Source organism: Moschus berezovskii, chromosome 7, assembly GCF_049115385.1.
Source record: "Moschus berezovskii isolate FMDL1 chromosome 7, NW_MosBer_1.0, whole genome shotgun sequence".
NCBI classification, from domain to species: Eukaryota; Metazoa; Chordata; class Mammalia; order Artiodactyla; family Moschidae; genus Moschus; species Moschus berezovskii.
The window spans coordinates 119698054-119711662 of record NC_142466.1 but is presented as its reverse complement, the minus strand read 5'-3'; the positions used below and the strand labels follow the sequence as shown (position 1 = coordinate 119711662).

Genomic DNA, 13609 nt, shown 5'->3' with positions numbered 1-13609 from the left:
TGATGAGTCATTAACACCAAAGTTAACATGCTGCTGCTACTGCTGCTAAGTCACTTCAGTGGTGTCCGACTCTGTGCGACCCCATAGACGGCAGCCCACCAGGCTCCCCCATCCCTGGGATTCTCCAGGCAGGAACACTGGAGTGGGTTGCCATTTTGGTTAAAAAAAGTTAACCATATTATTACACTATTATCACAGGGAAACTGCAATTCAGTCAGTCCCATATTAAGACAAACTGAATAATCAGCCGCTGAAAATGCCCCCACAACCTCCCTAGCTTCCACAGGGCTGAAACCAAGATGTTCCCATCTGTGTGTCCTGTCCCTGGGGCCCCAGCCTGACTGCAGGGGACCAGCCATCGTCTTGGCTCACAGGGAACCGGCCGGCTCGGTCCTGCGCTCAGAGGATTACTCTGGACACGGTGGACTCCTCTGAAGCCAGGATACCATTAAGCACCCTCAACTGGTAATTCTCAGAAATGCACAATGAGGCATGCTGTTAGGTGCAACAAATTTAAAATCTGACTTCACGTGACGTGATGGTTTTTAAGTCAATGTTTAAAATGTTCCGTACAGAAGTTTAAGAGATCAAGGAGGGACTGGAAAAAATGTCAGGTTAGAAGCCCCAGAGATGTATCGAGGAGGTTCTGTGCACACGGGCTCAGTCACCCAGTCATGCCTGGCTCTTTGTGACCCCAAGGACTGCAGCCCAGCAGGTTTCTCTGTCTGTGGAGTTTCCAGGCAAGAATACTGGAGTGGGTTGCTATTTTCGACTACAGGAAGTTCTAGTCGCTTCTAAAACTAATGTCAAAATTCAGGAAATAGTTTCTCTACTGAGATTTTGTAACTATCTATAAAAACTTTATTTATCTGGATTCAAAATGTAATTTCATAATCTGTCAAAGTGTCACTTTTTGAACTTCTAAATATAAATACTTTCATATGAACAAATACTATTTTTTGAAATTTGAAAAGTATGTTTCAGTTCAGTCACTCAGTCATGTCCGACTCTGCAACCCCAGGAAGCTCTGCAGCACACCAGGCCTCCCTGTTCATCACCAACTCCCGGAGCTTGCTCAAACTCATGTCCATTGACTCAGTGATGCCATCCAACCATGTTTCAGTTACCTTGTTAAAAATTATGATAACCATGCACAAACAACCTTCTCAAACCCAAACCAGGAGCCAACAGAATTGTCCCTACTGAGGGCTGTGCTTGGACAGATGGCCCTCTGCTCACCTGTCAGCCTCCAGCTGCAGCTCCAGACGGGACAGGACCCACGACCTCCCGTACAGAAGTCTGCTCACAGAGAAACAGTGCAGCTGCACCAGTGACCCGGAGCGTGTCCCGCCCCAGGGCACCAAGGAGAAACACAGAAATACAGTCAGTTTTTGTATCTGCCACAGAAACGTTTTACTTGTAACTTTCCTTCCTGAAAACAACGCCAGGGGCTCATCCAACCACCGCCTCCATGGACCCCGACGTCTCTAACTGGACGGAAGGAAGGTGGCCCCTCGTGTTTGGTCCAGCAGCCACACCACCCGGAGAGGCCACCACCAAGCAGACAGACCAGGGTGACCGGGGTGGTGGGTCTGCCCAGGTGTGGGCGGCACTGCCCCTGGCTCAGGCCCTGTCTCCAGGCGGACGGGGCACCTGATAGCTCACACCAGGCATGGGGGGCTGTGGACACATGGCCTCGGGAGGGCCCTGCGCTGCTATTTGTCTAGTTTAACGGGAGAGAACAGGGCCCCTCAGGCCCGGCGTGTGCCAGGGCGCAGTAGGCTGCAGCTGTCCTCACAGCATGTCTGCGCCTGTGTGTCCCGGGGGCTGAGAAGACGCATGTGCGGACAGCAGGCTGCTCGGAGCCAGAGCAGAGCGGTCACTCCTCCTTGGGCCTCACCCGCGCCCGCCGCTGCTCCCGTAAGCTCCGCAGGTCGGTCATCACTGCCAGGGTCTTGCGCACCCACAGGACCTGGAAAGAACCATGCGGACGCGGCCAGAACTGGACCTGCGTCAGAGGAGGAGGACAGGGCGGGGAGCCTGTGAGGCACGTACCACGATGACCAGGGCGTTGAGCAGCAAAGGCGCGGAGAACACGAGGGAGATGAACATGCCCCTCGAGTCGAAATACTGGTGTTTGGAGAACAATCTGTTTTAAGAAGGATTTACAGGTCACCGGCTGCCACAAACGGCATTCCTGCAACCTTCTCTGTTTCACAGTGTCTCGGTAAGCCCACCCCTCATTGGGGGCAGGACGGCACCCCTGGACCGCCAGGACCCCCACCCCCGCACCATCTGGGACCCCAGCAGGAGCCGCTGAGCACAGGAGGACAGGTGGTCAGAATCGCTGCTGAAGTGGGGAGAGCTCACAGTCCCATGTTAGATGTGACCTTCCTAACCCTGCAGAGGGATGACCCCAGCCCCTCTGGAGCAGCGGCCTACACTCAAGGCCTTGGCAGGTGGGCAACGCACACGGGGCCTCCCCGGGGGCGGGGACTGGGGCAGCATGGCCAAACCAGGCTGCCCTCTGGGGTCTCAGGGATGACGGACACTCAGGTCACTGACTCAGTCACGCAGCGTGGCTCTGGGTCACAGGGCACAGAGCCCTGCAGGGCGGGGCCCAGGCCACTGGGGGCTGGTCGGGAGGTGTGTGTCCTGATTAGAAACGGGACGCAAAGTGGGGAGGAACGGGACCCATGTGGGCAGACAGCAGGCTCTGCACTCGACAGCAAGGCCTGGAGCGGCTGGGCTGGGGCTGTGACTGCTGGAGCCCCGGGGTCAAGCCAAGGGCAGACCCAGAAGCAGGGCGCGACCTGGGCGGGATCATCCCCAGGGAGGGGCAGTGCTGGGGGTGCTGCGCTGCCCTCCCCGCCTGTGTCAGCCTCCCAAGGACTCCTGCCTGACCTGAGAAGGCAGAAGGAGAAGCTGCGACCCCCGAGGGGCAGAAGGCTGGGGAGTGGATCTGCAAGGGGTCAGGGGAAGTGTGTTCCCTGGACAGGGACCCAGCCACCCAGGCGTGTGCGCAGGGAAGGACACACAGGCGAGGAGGGAGCGGCTGGTGTCCTGGGAACCAGGGAACCAGCGTTTTCAGGACTGAGGACACAAGCAAACCACGGGCTCGTCACGAGCTCCCACCACTGACGAGCCCACCACCCATCTCACGGAGGAGCCTGGGCGGGGCAGGGCAGGGGTCTTTGTAAACAAGAGCTGCATGCCGCCTGAGGGTGCCCTACAGCTGACAGGGGTGGTTTCAGACGCAGGCCACGTGCCCAGGGCCGCTTACCGCCAGTTCATTGCCGCCACTTCATTGATGTACTCGGCACAGTAGACCAAGGTCACTGAGGAGAAAGAACCCCGGGTGAGAAGTCAGAGGGCGGCCGACCACCGCGGCCCACACGTCCTTCGGAGCAGGATGCTTCAAATGTAAGAACAAGGCCGCGCTACGCAGCTCAGGAGCCTGTCTGTCCAGCGTGTTCCTCACGAGGGCCCCTCACAGACAGGAGGAATGTCCTTCCCGGGCTGGCACACTGCTTCCCACTGCGACGCAGGCCCCCGGATAACCTCCTGTCTGGATTTCCCGCTTTGCACACGGCCAACTGAAACATCACCTTTAACATGAGTTTTTGCATTTTGTTAAACTACAAGCAAAATCTTCAGTGTCTTCCCAAGGATTGCAAGATTAAGAGCCCAGCCTAGCCTCTGAGGCCCTGGCCCACCCTTCCTATTGAACACACATCTAGCTCATCAATATCAGACACAGGCTTCTCTGACAACTGCACCAACGCCGACTCTGTCACCCTGGTGCTCTCACGGGTGCCTTCGCCCCACGTGCCAGCCAGACACCTGTTCCTTGTCTCACCTAAAGAAAAAGAGATTTTTCTCTCTTATTATACCCCACACCAGGACTTCATTTTCTCTGTGAAATTTTTCTCAATGATTCCATACAACTCTGTTCCTGCTCTGAATCTGGATGGATCTTATGCACACGGATCTTACACTGTGGATCTTACGGATCTTATGCACAGATCTTACACTGTGGATCTTATGGATCTTATGCACGCGGATCTTACACTGTGGGTCTTCTGGCTCTTATGCACAGATCTTACACTGGTGGATCTTATGCACGTGGATCTTATGGATCTTATATGCCTGGATCTTACACTGTGGATCCTGTATTTCCTGCCCTGTGTGCACCGCCCAGAGCGAGCTGAGAGGCTGAGCTCACAGAGGGGGGCCCATGGACAGAGCCAGAGTCTCGGCAAACACAGCTCCTGTTTGTGTCACCAGGATTCAGCACCCTCCTGGGAGCATGGTAGGTGCGTGAAAGACTCACTTCAAGTCCAATATCCAAAATGAAGTTTATTTTTATAGGAACCAATATGGGAGTGGCCTGAAATCAAAGAGAGGAGGATGGGGAGGCCTTACAAATCCTTTTACATATCATGAGGCTGCAGAGAGAACACCCACCCACCCCCAGATCTCACACACACACAACCCCGATCACAGCAATCTGAACCCTGAGCCTCAGGACTGCTGATTCTACTCACCCAGGCACAGGAAGTGCCCCACCTGCAGCCTGTACCTCTGGGATGAGAAGCAGGTGAGCAGCAGGCAGAGCACGTGGAAGACAGCCAGCCCCACGAGCCAGGGCTCCGTCCAGTCTGTCTGCTGAAGGACACAAAGCAGAAACAAGTCAGGGTCCACTCGCACTGGGGCCAGGCTTCACACGCTGTCTTCTCTGAGCATGTCCAGAGCACCCACCAGGCTTCACAGGACACGGGATCGGGAGAGGAGGGGAGGGGAATCATGTGCCCCCACCCAGGAACTGTCACTCATGTCCCTTGAGGGCCGTCCACACAGCACTGAGGGCTTCACTGTTTGTCAGCACAGCTACAAGCTGGGAGAACCTAAGGACCTTCCATTCTGGGAGAGAAGACAGGGAAGCCTGGTTCTGGAATGCACCTGGTCCCCGCGGAGGTAAAGCTACAACTCCTATTTCCAGCTCCCTAGCCCAGGGACGGGCGAGTCTGGTGGGCTGCCGTCTATGGGGTCGCACAGAGTCGGACACAACTGAAGCGACTTAGCAGCAGCAGACCCGTGATTAAAGCCTCGGAAAATCTGGGCTGCCCTCCAAACAGCGCTAGACCTCAGGTCAGCTAAACTCTAGGGGTGGCTGGTCCGCACCCTTAAACTAGGACGCCCTCCCGCAGGCTCAGGTCCCCCGCAGGTAAGGGGCTGGAGGCGAGGCCCGCGCCTGGCACTTGCCCACTGCAGGTCCTCGCATCCAAGCCGGGATCTGCCCCCTTCCCTGCGCCTCGCAGCAACCCCGCCCACCGGGGCCCCGTCCCAGAACGCCCCGCCCCTAACCCGGGCCCGGCCCACCTGGGTCACGCCCCTGCCGGGCCCCGCCCCTCCCAGGCCCCGCCCCTCCCAGGCCCCGCCCCCGAATTCCCAGTCCGGCGCCGCGGGCGTCCCTGTTGGAAAATTCCGAGTGGCCCTGTGCGCCAGCGGCCGAACTGGCGGACAAGGCGGCGAGTTACCGTGATCACCGCGGGGATGCTGACGGGGAACCTGCTGACTGAGAATGCGGATGGCATCGTCCCCAGAAAGGCCCAGCCTCAGCACCACCTTTTCGTCTTCCCGCCCCGCCTGGATAGGACAAGAAAGTCCTTTAACGTCCTCTCGCGATATCTCCCACTTGTCGCGAGGCCTACTGTGCTTGGAAGCGGCGGGGGAGGCGGGCTGGCAGGCAGGCAGGCATCCCGCCATCTCGCGATATCTGCAGTGCCGTGTACCGGGTCCAAATCTCGCGGTATTCCGTGGCGTTGCAGTAACGTGAGGGAGCTAACAGGCGGACGTCGGGGATTTCTCCTCAGCGGGTGGGTGCGGGCTCTGGGTCTGTGGCGTGTGAGCGCGCCAAGTCACTGGGGCGGTCGCCAGGCCCGCTTCCTTGGGGTTTTCCCGACCCAGGGGCCGAAACTGCGGCCCCTGCACTGCAGGCGGTTTGCCGCTGAGCCGCCGCTCCTGGCAGCGGGAAGGCCTGGGGGCGTCCCGCCTTCTCCCCACGCAGCTCCCGGGGCTCGGGTTCGGGGCGGGCGTCGCTCGGTAGTGGTCTGGCCTCGGAGACGGAGGAATGGCCCGGGCCCTTGACACAGGACGGCGCTCCGAACCCCGGCTCGCAGAGGACGGTGACTTGGACCCTGGGGGACCAAAGGTCGGGGGAGAGTGACCTGCATGGTCCGAAAATGAGCTTCCTTCTGGGTCCTTCTGTTAACTGGCTTCAGTCAAGCTTCACAGAAAGAGGTTGAGTGGTGAGGGCGTGACAGTGAAAGTCACTCAGTCGTGTTTGGCTCTGCCACCCCTTTAACCAGCCCGCCAGGCTCCTCTGTGCGTGGGGATCTCCAGGCAAGGATACTGGGCAGCCATACCCTTCTCCAGGGGACCTTCCCGACCCAGGGATCGAACCCAGGTCTCCCGCATTGCAGGCCACAGTCTGAGCCACTAGGGAAGCAGGAAATCCTGTGTTGACCTATTAAGTGCTCCTCAACCACACTCGGGGGGGTGGACGTTATGGACTCACTTTACAGTGAGAAAACAGAGACTCAGAAAAGTAAATACCCTGCCTGGGGAGAGAGTTAGGGTCTGGGTGAGACTTGGCTGGTCCCATGGCACAGACTCTGCCAGATGCCTGTCCCATCAGCCTCCTGGGCCCTGTCTAATGAGACGCACTTCTCTAGATCAGTTCAGTTCAGTCTCTCAGTCCTGTCCAACTCTGCAATTTCATGAACCGCAGCATGTCAGGCCTCCCTGTCCATCACTAGCTCCCGGAGTTTACCCAAACTCATGTCCATTGAGTCGGTGATGCCATCCAACATCTCATCCTCTGTCGTCCCCTTCTCCTCCTACTTTCAGTCTTCCAACATCAGGGTGTTTTCAAATGAGTCAGCTTTTTGCATCAGGTGGCAAAAATATTGGCGTTTCAGCTTCAACATCAGTCCTTCCAATGAACACCCAGGACTGATCTCCTTTAGGATGGACTGGTTGGATCTCCTTGCAGTCCAAGGGACTCTCAAGAGTCTTCTCCAGCACCACAGTTCCAAAGCATCAATTCTTCAGTGCTCAGCTTTCTTTATAGTCCGACTCTCACATCCATGCATGACCACTGGAAAAACCATAGCCTTGACTAGACAGACCTTTGTTGACAAAGTAATGTCTCTGCTTTTTAATATGCTGTCTAGGTTGGTCATAACTTTCCTTCCAAGGAGTAAGCGTCTTTTAATTTCATGGCTGCAATCACCGTCCCCAGAGTAGTACTATGGATTCAATGCCTGATTCTCTTTCCAAATATAACCTAGTCCCTGAATTCATTTCTCCAACAACTTTGCAGGCCAGCGATCTGACTTGAGATGACTGATGTTGGGGTCGGAGGGCAGATCTGGCTGTTCTCTCAAGGTGGAGCTATCGCTGCAGGGTGCGGGCCAGCAAGGCTGTGCCTGTCCAGCCTCACATGTGTCCATGTGAGGACTCTGTCAGGAGGCGGGGCTCTTTGGAAGTAAGAACCTGCTGCCCTGCAGTGACCGCTCCTCTGATGCTGGATGTTTGATACTCGGTGTTTACCCCCCTGACCTGTCGGTGGACGGGTTGGAAAATCAAAGGCTTCAAAGGTAGTGTTTCTCCTTCCTAATGATGGCTTCTTATGCTAGGGCACAAAGATCAGGCTCTAGGCTTCCTGCCAACGCTGGCTTCAGCAGCGTCGCTTGAGAAAGGCAGAGGTAGAGTAACTGACTGTCTAAGGCGGGGCAGGTCTCGTGCCTTTAGCAGCTGCTGTTCATTCCTCTGATTCCTATGACAACCTGCCCCAGGAAGTGACCGGGTCAGCTCTCTGGTCTCCTGTCCCCTCAGGGTGCTAGCTGCCTTCAGAGCAGCCACAGGTGAGTTTCTCTAGAGTCCAGAACCGGTGGGAGAAGGCATGTGTGTGTCGACTGAAAAATAACGCACAGCGTGAAAGCTGAGAATGGCGTTTTATTTGGTAGACAAAACTGAGGACTTAAGTGCAGAATTCAACCTCTCAGACGGCTCTGAGGGACTGCTCCCTAGAGGTGTGGGAGGAGCCAAGATATAGAGATGTTTTTCCACAAAGGCCAGGTAGTCAGAACGTCAAAAGATTGCTGTTAATTAAAGAAAACCAGTCATCGCAGTTCAGTGAATTTAGTCCCTTTCTATGAGTGGGAAGACGGAAGAGTCTGGGCTCACTGACGTCATCCCTTTGATGTGCACTTCAGCTTCCTGGGCCCAGTGTCCTGGGCTCTCATCCTGAGTCTGCCCAGGGCCCCTTCGGTTGTCCTGTCAACCTTTTCTCCTGCTTCGGCTCATGCAGGAGAGGGGAGGGTGGATGGCCAGCAGGGGTCAGGAACCCGAGGCCCCGCTCAGGGCATCCTCCTCATACCCAGCTTCCCGGGGCTGTTAGTGGCTTGCAGGTTACCACATTTGTGCGTGCTCAGTTTAACTTTTCTTCAGTTACTGCTTTAAGATCTTGTAATTGCAAGAAGCATGTCACATCTGACACAGGCTTCTCTGCAGAAGGGACCACCTGGCATGTCAGCCTGTCCTTTCCTGATAGACATGGATCTTCCTAAAACCTCATTTCACTGCACTTTATTCTCCAAACCTCTGTCCATCTGACCACATACATACTTGCACATCGGTGTCCATCTTTGTCGCCTTCAAGTGCCCATTTAGGCAGAATCTCCTTGCTGTCCCCACAGGAAAAGCAACAGAGTAGTGTGTTTTCAACCCCACAGTTGTCAGGAGACAACTGTGTCAGCAAACAGATGTTTGGAAATAAAGAATGTGGGTAAATTCATCCTGTGAGTTGAGACACTGACTTCCTTCCAGAGAAAGTCTGCAGGTGGTGCTCAGAGGCCTCTCCCTTCTCTGTGATTGTTAGTGTGTGATCCTTCCTCCTCACAGAACTTGCTACTTTCTTGGTCTTTGAATTAAGCCAATTAATATTTCATTGGTAAAAAGAATTAAAACGGAAATGCCACGTTCCTTTGCTTGTGAAGATGCTGCTCCAAGTCTGCTCGGTTCTCAACTGGCAGATACATTGTCCTCCCTGGAGACTGCGAAAATGACAGGTGTCAAAAAACAGCAAAACCCTTATATGAAATGTAACAGTCCATGAATCTACTCCACATTGTGTATGATAGTTTAAGCAGCGTTTTTGTTAAAGTCTTTTGTTAATCATCTATTGTTTCCCAGTGGCTGGTGTAGAGAGTGTTTTTACTTTTTTATCATGTGATATTTTATTTACAAAACGTTGAACATAAATGAGTGTTAATACTAACTTTTTCCAAGAGAGTCTGAAACTGAGCAGCTCAGACCTGAGAAGGTTAAGAATTTGTGTTTCTCTTGATTTTAAAATTACTCTGTCCCATATGGCTTATGAGGACATATTTTTATTTTCTTTATCACCTTTAACTTTACACTGCACTCAATCTCATCACTTTAAGAGCCCAGCCCAGCCCGATACTGTCTCCTGCACATAGCCACAGAGTGTGTTTACGAACATCGATGCCTTGAACGGTTTTATGGACGTTTCACCTGCAGCAATAACCTTAAACCACATCTTTCTTTCCTGCCATAGTGCAGTGACTCCTGTGTCACAGGAGCCGCATTCTCCACAACCTCTCTGTTTATTTTAAGGGAGGAACCAAGCTTCTTTTCCCTCTAGTGTGTTATATCTATTTGTAATGGAAATCAAATTATTTATGCCACAGTAATACTTATTTCATGGACATCCTTTTCACGGAGGAGTATACGGGAACTGAGGGTTTATGGATCTACTGTACATTCACTCAGGAATAAAAAGGCTAACTTAGAATCTTGTCAGATCTTCCCTCTTGTCAGGTCCAGTCTTCTAATATAGCTCCCACTTTTCTCTCGTAAATCTGTTACACAAATTTACCCATCTTTATAGACTCTTTTTCTTACCATTTTCTAGCACCATCAGAGAATGGAAAGGTAGACTTCAGGGGCTCTGGCATCTGAATTGCTTAACATCATTAATCACCAGGGAAATGCAAATCAAAATCACAATGGGACACCACCTGATGCCTACTAGGATGGCTGTTATAAAACACAGCAACGTGTGAGCCAGAATGTGGGGGATGGGAGAGCGAACCCTGTGCACGCTCAGCGGGGACAGAAACGGCGCCGCCACTACAGAAAACAGTATGGAGGCTCTTCAAGAAATTAAAATAGAGCCGCCATACGAGCCACAAGCCCACGTGGGGACAGTTACCAAAAATTAAGATCTTGAAGAGACACATGAGCGTCTTGCATCGTTCATTGCAGCGTTATTCACAGCAACACCCTCAACGTGCATCCATGGCTGAATGTGCCAGGAGCATGTAATGTGTACACCGTGGAATATTACTCAGCCTTGAAGAAGGAACTCCTGCTGTTTGGACAAGCTGGAGGAGCTGGAGACGTTGTGTTAAGGGGAGTGAGCCATCACGGCACAAGTCCACTCGTATGAGTCGTCAGAAGCAGAGAATGGATGGTGGTGGTCTGGGACTAGGGGTGGGGGGCAGAGAGGGAAGGTCAAGGGTTAAATACCCGTTCTGCAGGTAAGTTTAGAGACCCTCGGTACAGCAGAAATCTGTATAGAGGATGGATCTCAGGCACCGCGGTCCTACCACAGTTCCATAGCAGCATGAAGCACCACCACCGTTCACCTGAAATGCTAACCGCGGTGTCACTGACCCCGTGAGTGTTGGTGACTAAGCAGCTGAGCTCCCGGAGCTGACGTGTCAACTGGTGTAACCACTGTGGGAACTGCCATTCATCTTAGAACCTGGGTGTACACAATCACAAAACTTAGCATGTCTACTGCTGTTACACAGACCACAGAAAGGCATGCACAGGTGCCTGTTTACACTAGTTTTACTTGTAACTGACTCACGTAAAAACATCCATGAACAGGCCCCTCCAGCTCCGAGGGTTGTGGCTTCACGCTCCTCGGCCTGAAGCAGCACCAGGCCGTGGCGATCTCTGTGTGCACATGTCTGGGAAAAGACTCCTCATGAACAAGGACACAATCGTGCTGGATTCGGGCCCACCTGGCGCACGGTGACCTCACCTTGACTGGTCACATCAGCAGGGACCCCATGTCCCAGTAGGGCCCTCCGGAGGTCTTGGCAGTTCCAACACGTGTGTCTGCCTGTGCTGCGGGCCTTGCACCAACGTGGTCCAGGGTGACTGTGCCTTCACTGGTCACATCGGCAGGGACCCCAGGTCCCAGTAGGCCCCTCCCGAGGTCCCCTGCTGTGGGCCTTGCAGTGACGTGGCTCAGGGCATCTTAGCACTGGAGAGGTGGTCAATGCAGCGCAGGCACAGGTCCCCACCAGCATGGCAGCAGGAGATGATGCTCCCCCACTGAGGAGCTAGACGTGAGGTCTCGGGATCTGAGGAGCCTGACATGAGGTCTCAGAATCTGAGGAGCCAGACGTGAGGTCTCGGGATCTGAGGAGCCGGACGTGCGGTCTCGGGATCTGAGGAGCCGGACGTGAGGTCTCAGAATCTGAAGATCTGCCCCTCCGCTCACCGTGACCTCTGCTCATCTTCCAGGAACAAGCTCTGAGCAGTTGATCCCCACACAACCTGCCCCCGGTCCCCTCCTTACCCCAGCCCGTGGCCGCCTGGTCGGGAGGCGGCACCCAACGCTGGTGGACCTGCCCACTGGTCCCTGGGGGCCCACAGGGGTCCTTGTCTCCCTCTCTGTCTTCACCTTTGGCAATTAAAAGTTTCTTTCACCCCATGCAGAAAATATGAATTCTTTACAATTTTCTTTTCCATTATTGGTATAGATTAACTCCTTCAAGCCACCAGATTTTCACTTTTCCATACTTACTTAGAAGGCACTTGAGCTGAAGTGACAGGTGCCTTCTGAATTCAATCACACCCGACAGCTTCTCTCTTCACTGTGAAGGGCCTTTGAATGTGTGCGAGTCTTTCGCTAGGAAGAAATTTATAAACTGATACTAGACTTCCTTAAAGGCATTCTAGACAATGAGACAAACACGATGTTTGATGTGCCAGGGATTTAGTCCCTGGAATGCTGTTTACGAATCACCAGCTGAAGCTTATCACGGGAAAACAGATTTAGTTTTCAAACACTTAGTTTTGAGAAGCATCTGAAATTCAATATGCACTGAACCTTCAAATGCTTTTGAAGAAGGCTGTCGGCTGAAAAACTAAAGATTGAGCTCTTTAGCTTCAGGCTCCAGGTCAGGCCGCCCGCCACGGGGGAGCCAGTGTGACGTGAGAACCCAGAAATTCCCTGGGCCCTCCCGCCCTGAACACCTTGAGGGCCTGGGCTGGTTACAGAAGTAATTGTCTTTGGTGTTGCCCGAAGCACTTTAAAAGGCTAGTGTGACATTCTCATTCCTAACCATAAAAACAATATAAAATGAACTTTATGAAATTATGATGAAAACATAATCTAAATCTATCACATACCTAATCATGAAGCAATAAATCAGTCACAGTTAAGGGTGTTTGTTACATGCATTTAAACATATGTAGTTAATAAATATACACACCGAGGTCCCCTCCAGCCTCTGTTAAAGCTCTCTGTCCTCGGGTCACAGGTTCTCAGATTACTGGGAAGCAGTGGAGGAGACACCACAGGCTCAGCTCTTGGTTTAGCTTCTTAACACAGGACTTGGTCTCCTTCTGACCTGGGTTTGAATCTCTTTACTGCAACTTATGAACACATACTATCCTGGACAAATGACAGGGTTCTCTGAGGATGAGCATCCTTGTCCATTGATCTCCCACTGGAGTTCTCATGAGTGTTGAATATGTGCACACACACACACACACACACATGCAGCACACGTGCCCAGAGTAGCCAGTCCAGCTCGTTAGCCACACCCTGCTGATGGCTGCATCGGGCCATTTAACCTGATGCCATTCCTGGTAATAACCTGGTAATAACCTGTTCAATTCCTGGTAATTTTTCAGATGTTTTGCTCAAGAAACTCCAAATATAATTTAGTTTTTATGATTCCCCATTTCATGTTGTAGCCATGCAAAGAAGGAGTCTCGTGCTGTCGTTGTCTGAGGGAGACACACACACATCTTTTTTGAGACAAGCGAAGCCTTGCTAAAATGTAACTGTTGTTAACCCTAGTTTCTGTGAACATAACATGACTCAACTAAGTATCTTGTGGAATGACCATCGCTTTTGAATATCAACTTACCCACAATTGGTCCCTAACTGTTGACCACGTTCAGTTGCTTAACTTTGATCTGATTTGTTTCTTTATAGATTTCGCTTAGTGTATGTCTCAGCTTCATCTTTGTGAAACGATAGATAACTGGCTTGAAAACTCTTTATCCCAACAGTATTTTGTGTAATTTACTAGCTAATGAGCATCAGGGACAAATGTCTAAGAGTCAGTACAGCAGGTGATCTGCAAAGTCACTCCAGCTCCACCAGGGCTTTCTAACCGTCTCCCTCCCTCCACCCTCCGACAGCTGCTCTTGGTTGCTTTCTCGACCGAGGTCAACATTCCTCCTCCAGCTCCCGACGCTTCCTCCC

The 13609-nt window shown here is 52.8% G+C and overlaps 1 protein-coding gene across 1 annotated transcript; it reads right to left on the bottom strand.

The window, feature by feature from the left end:
* Window positions 1-1073: 1073 nt before the first annotated feature.
* TMEM18 (transmembrane protein 18) lies at window positions 1074-5696 on the bottom strand. The gene is made up of 5 exons (XM_055427815.2): window positions 5541-5696; window positions 4548-4668; window positions 3284-3338; window positions 2056-2149; window positions 1074-1972 (listed from the first exon to the last, which is right to left on the bottom strand). Exons 1-5 carry the CDS (start codon window positions 5595-5597, stop codon window positions 1880-1882), a joined length of 420 nt encoding a protein of 139 aa, XP_055283790.1. The 5' UTR covers window positions 5598-5696; the 3' UTR covers window positions 1074-1879.
* Between the last annotated feature and the right edge of the window lie 7913 nt (window positions 5697-13609).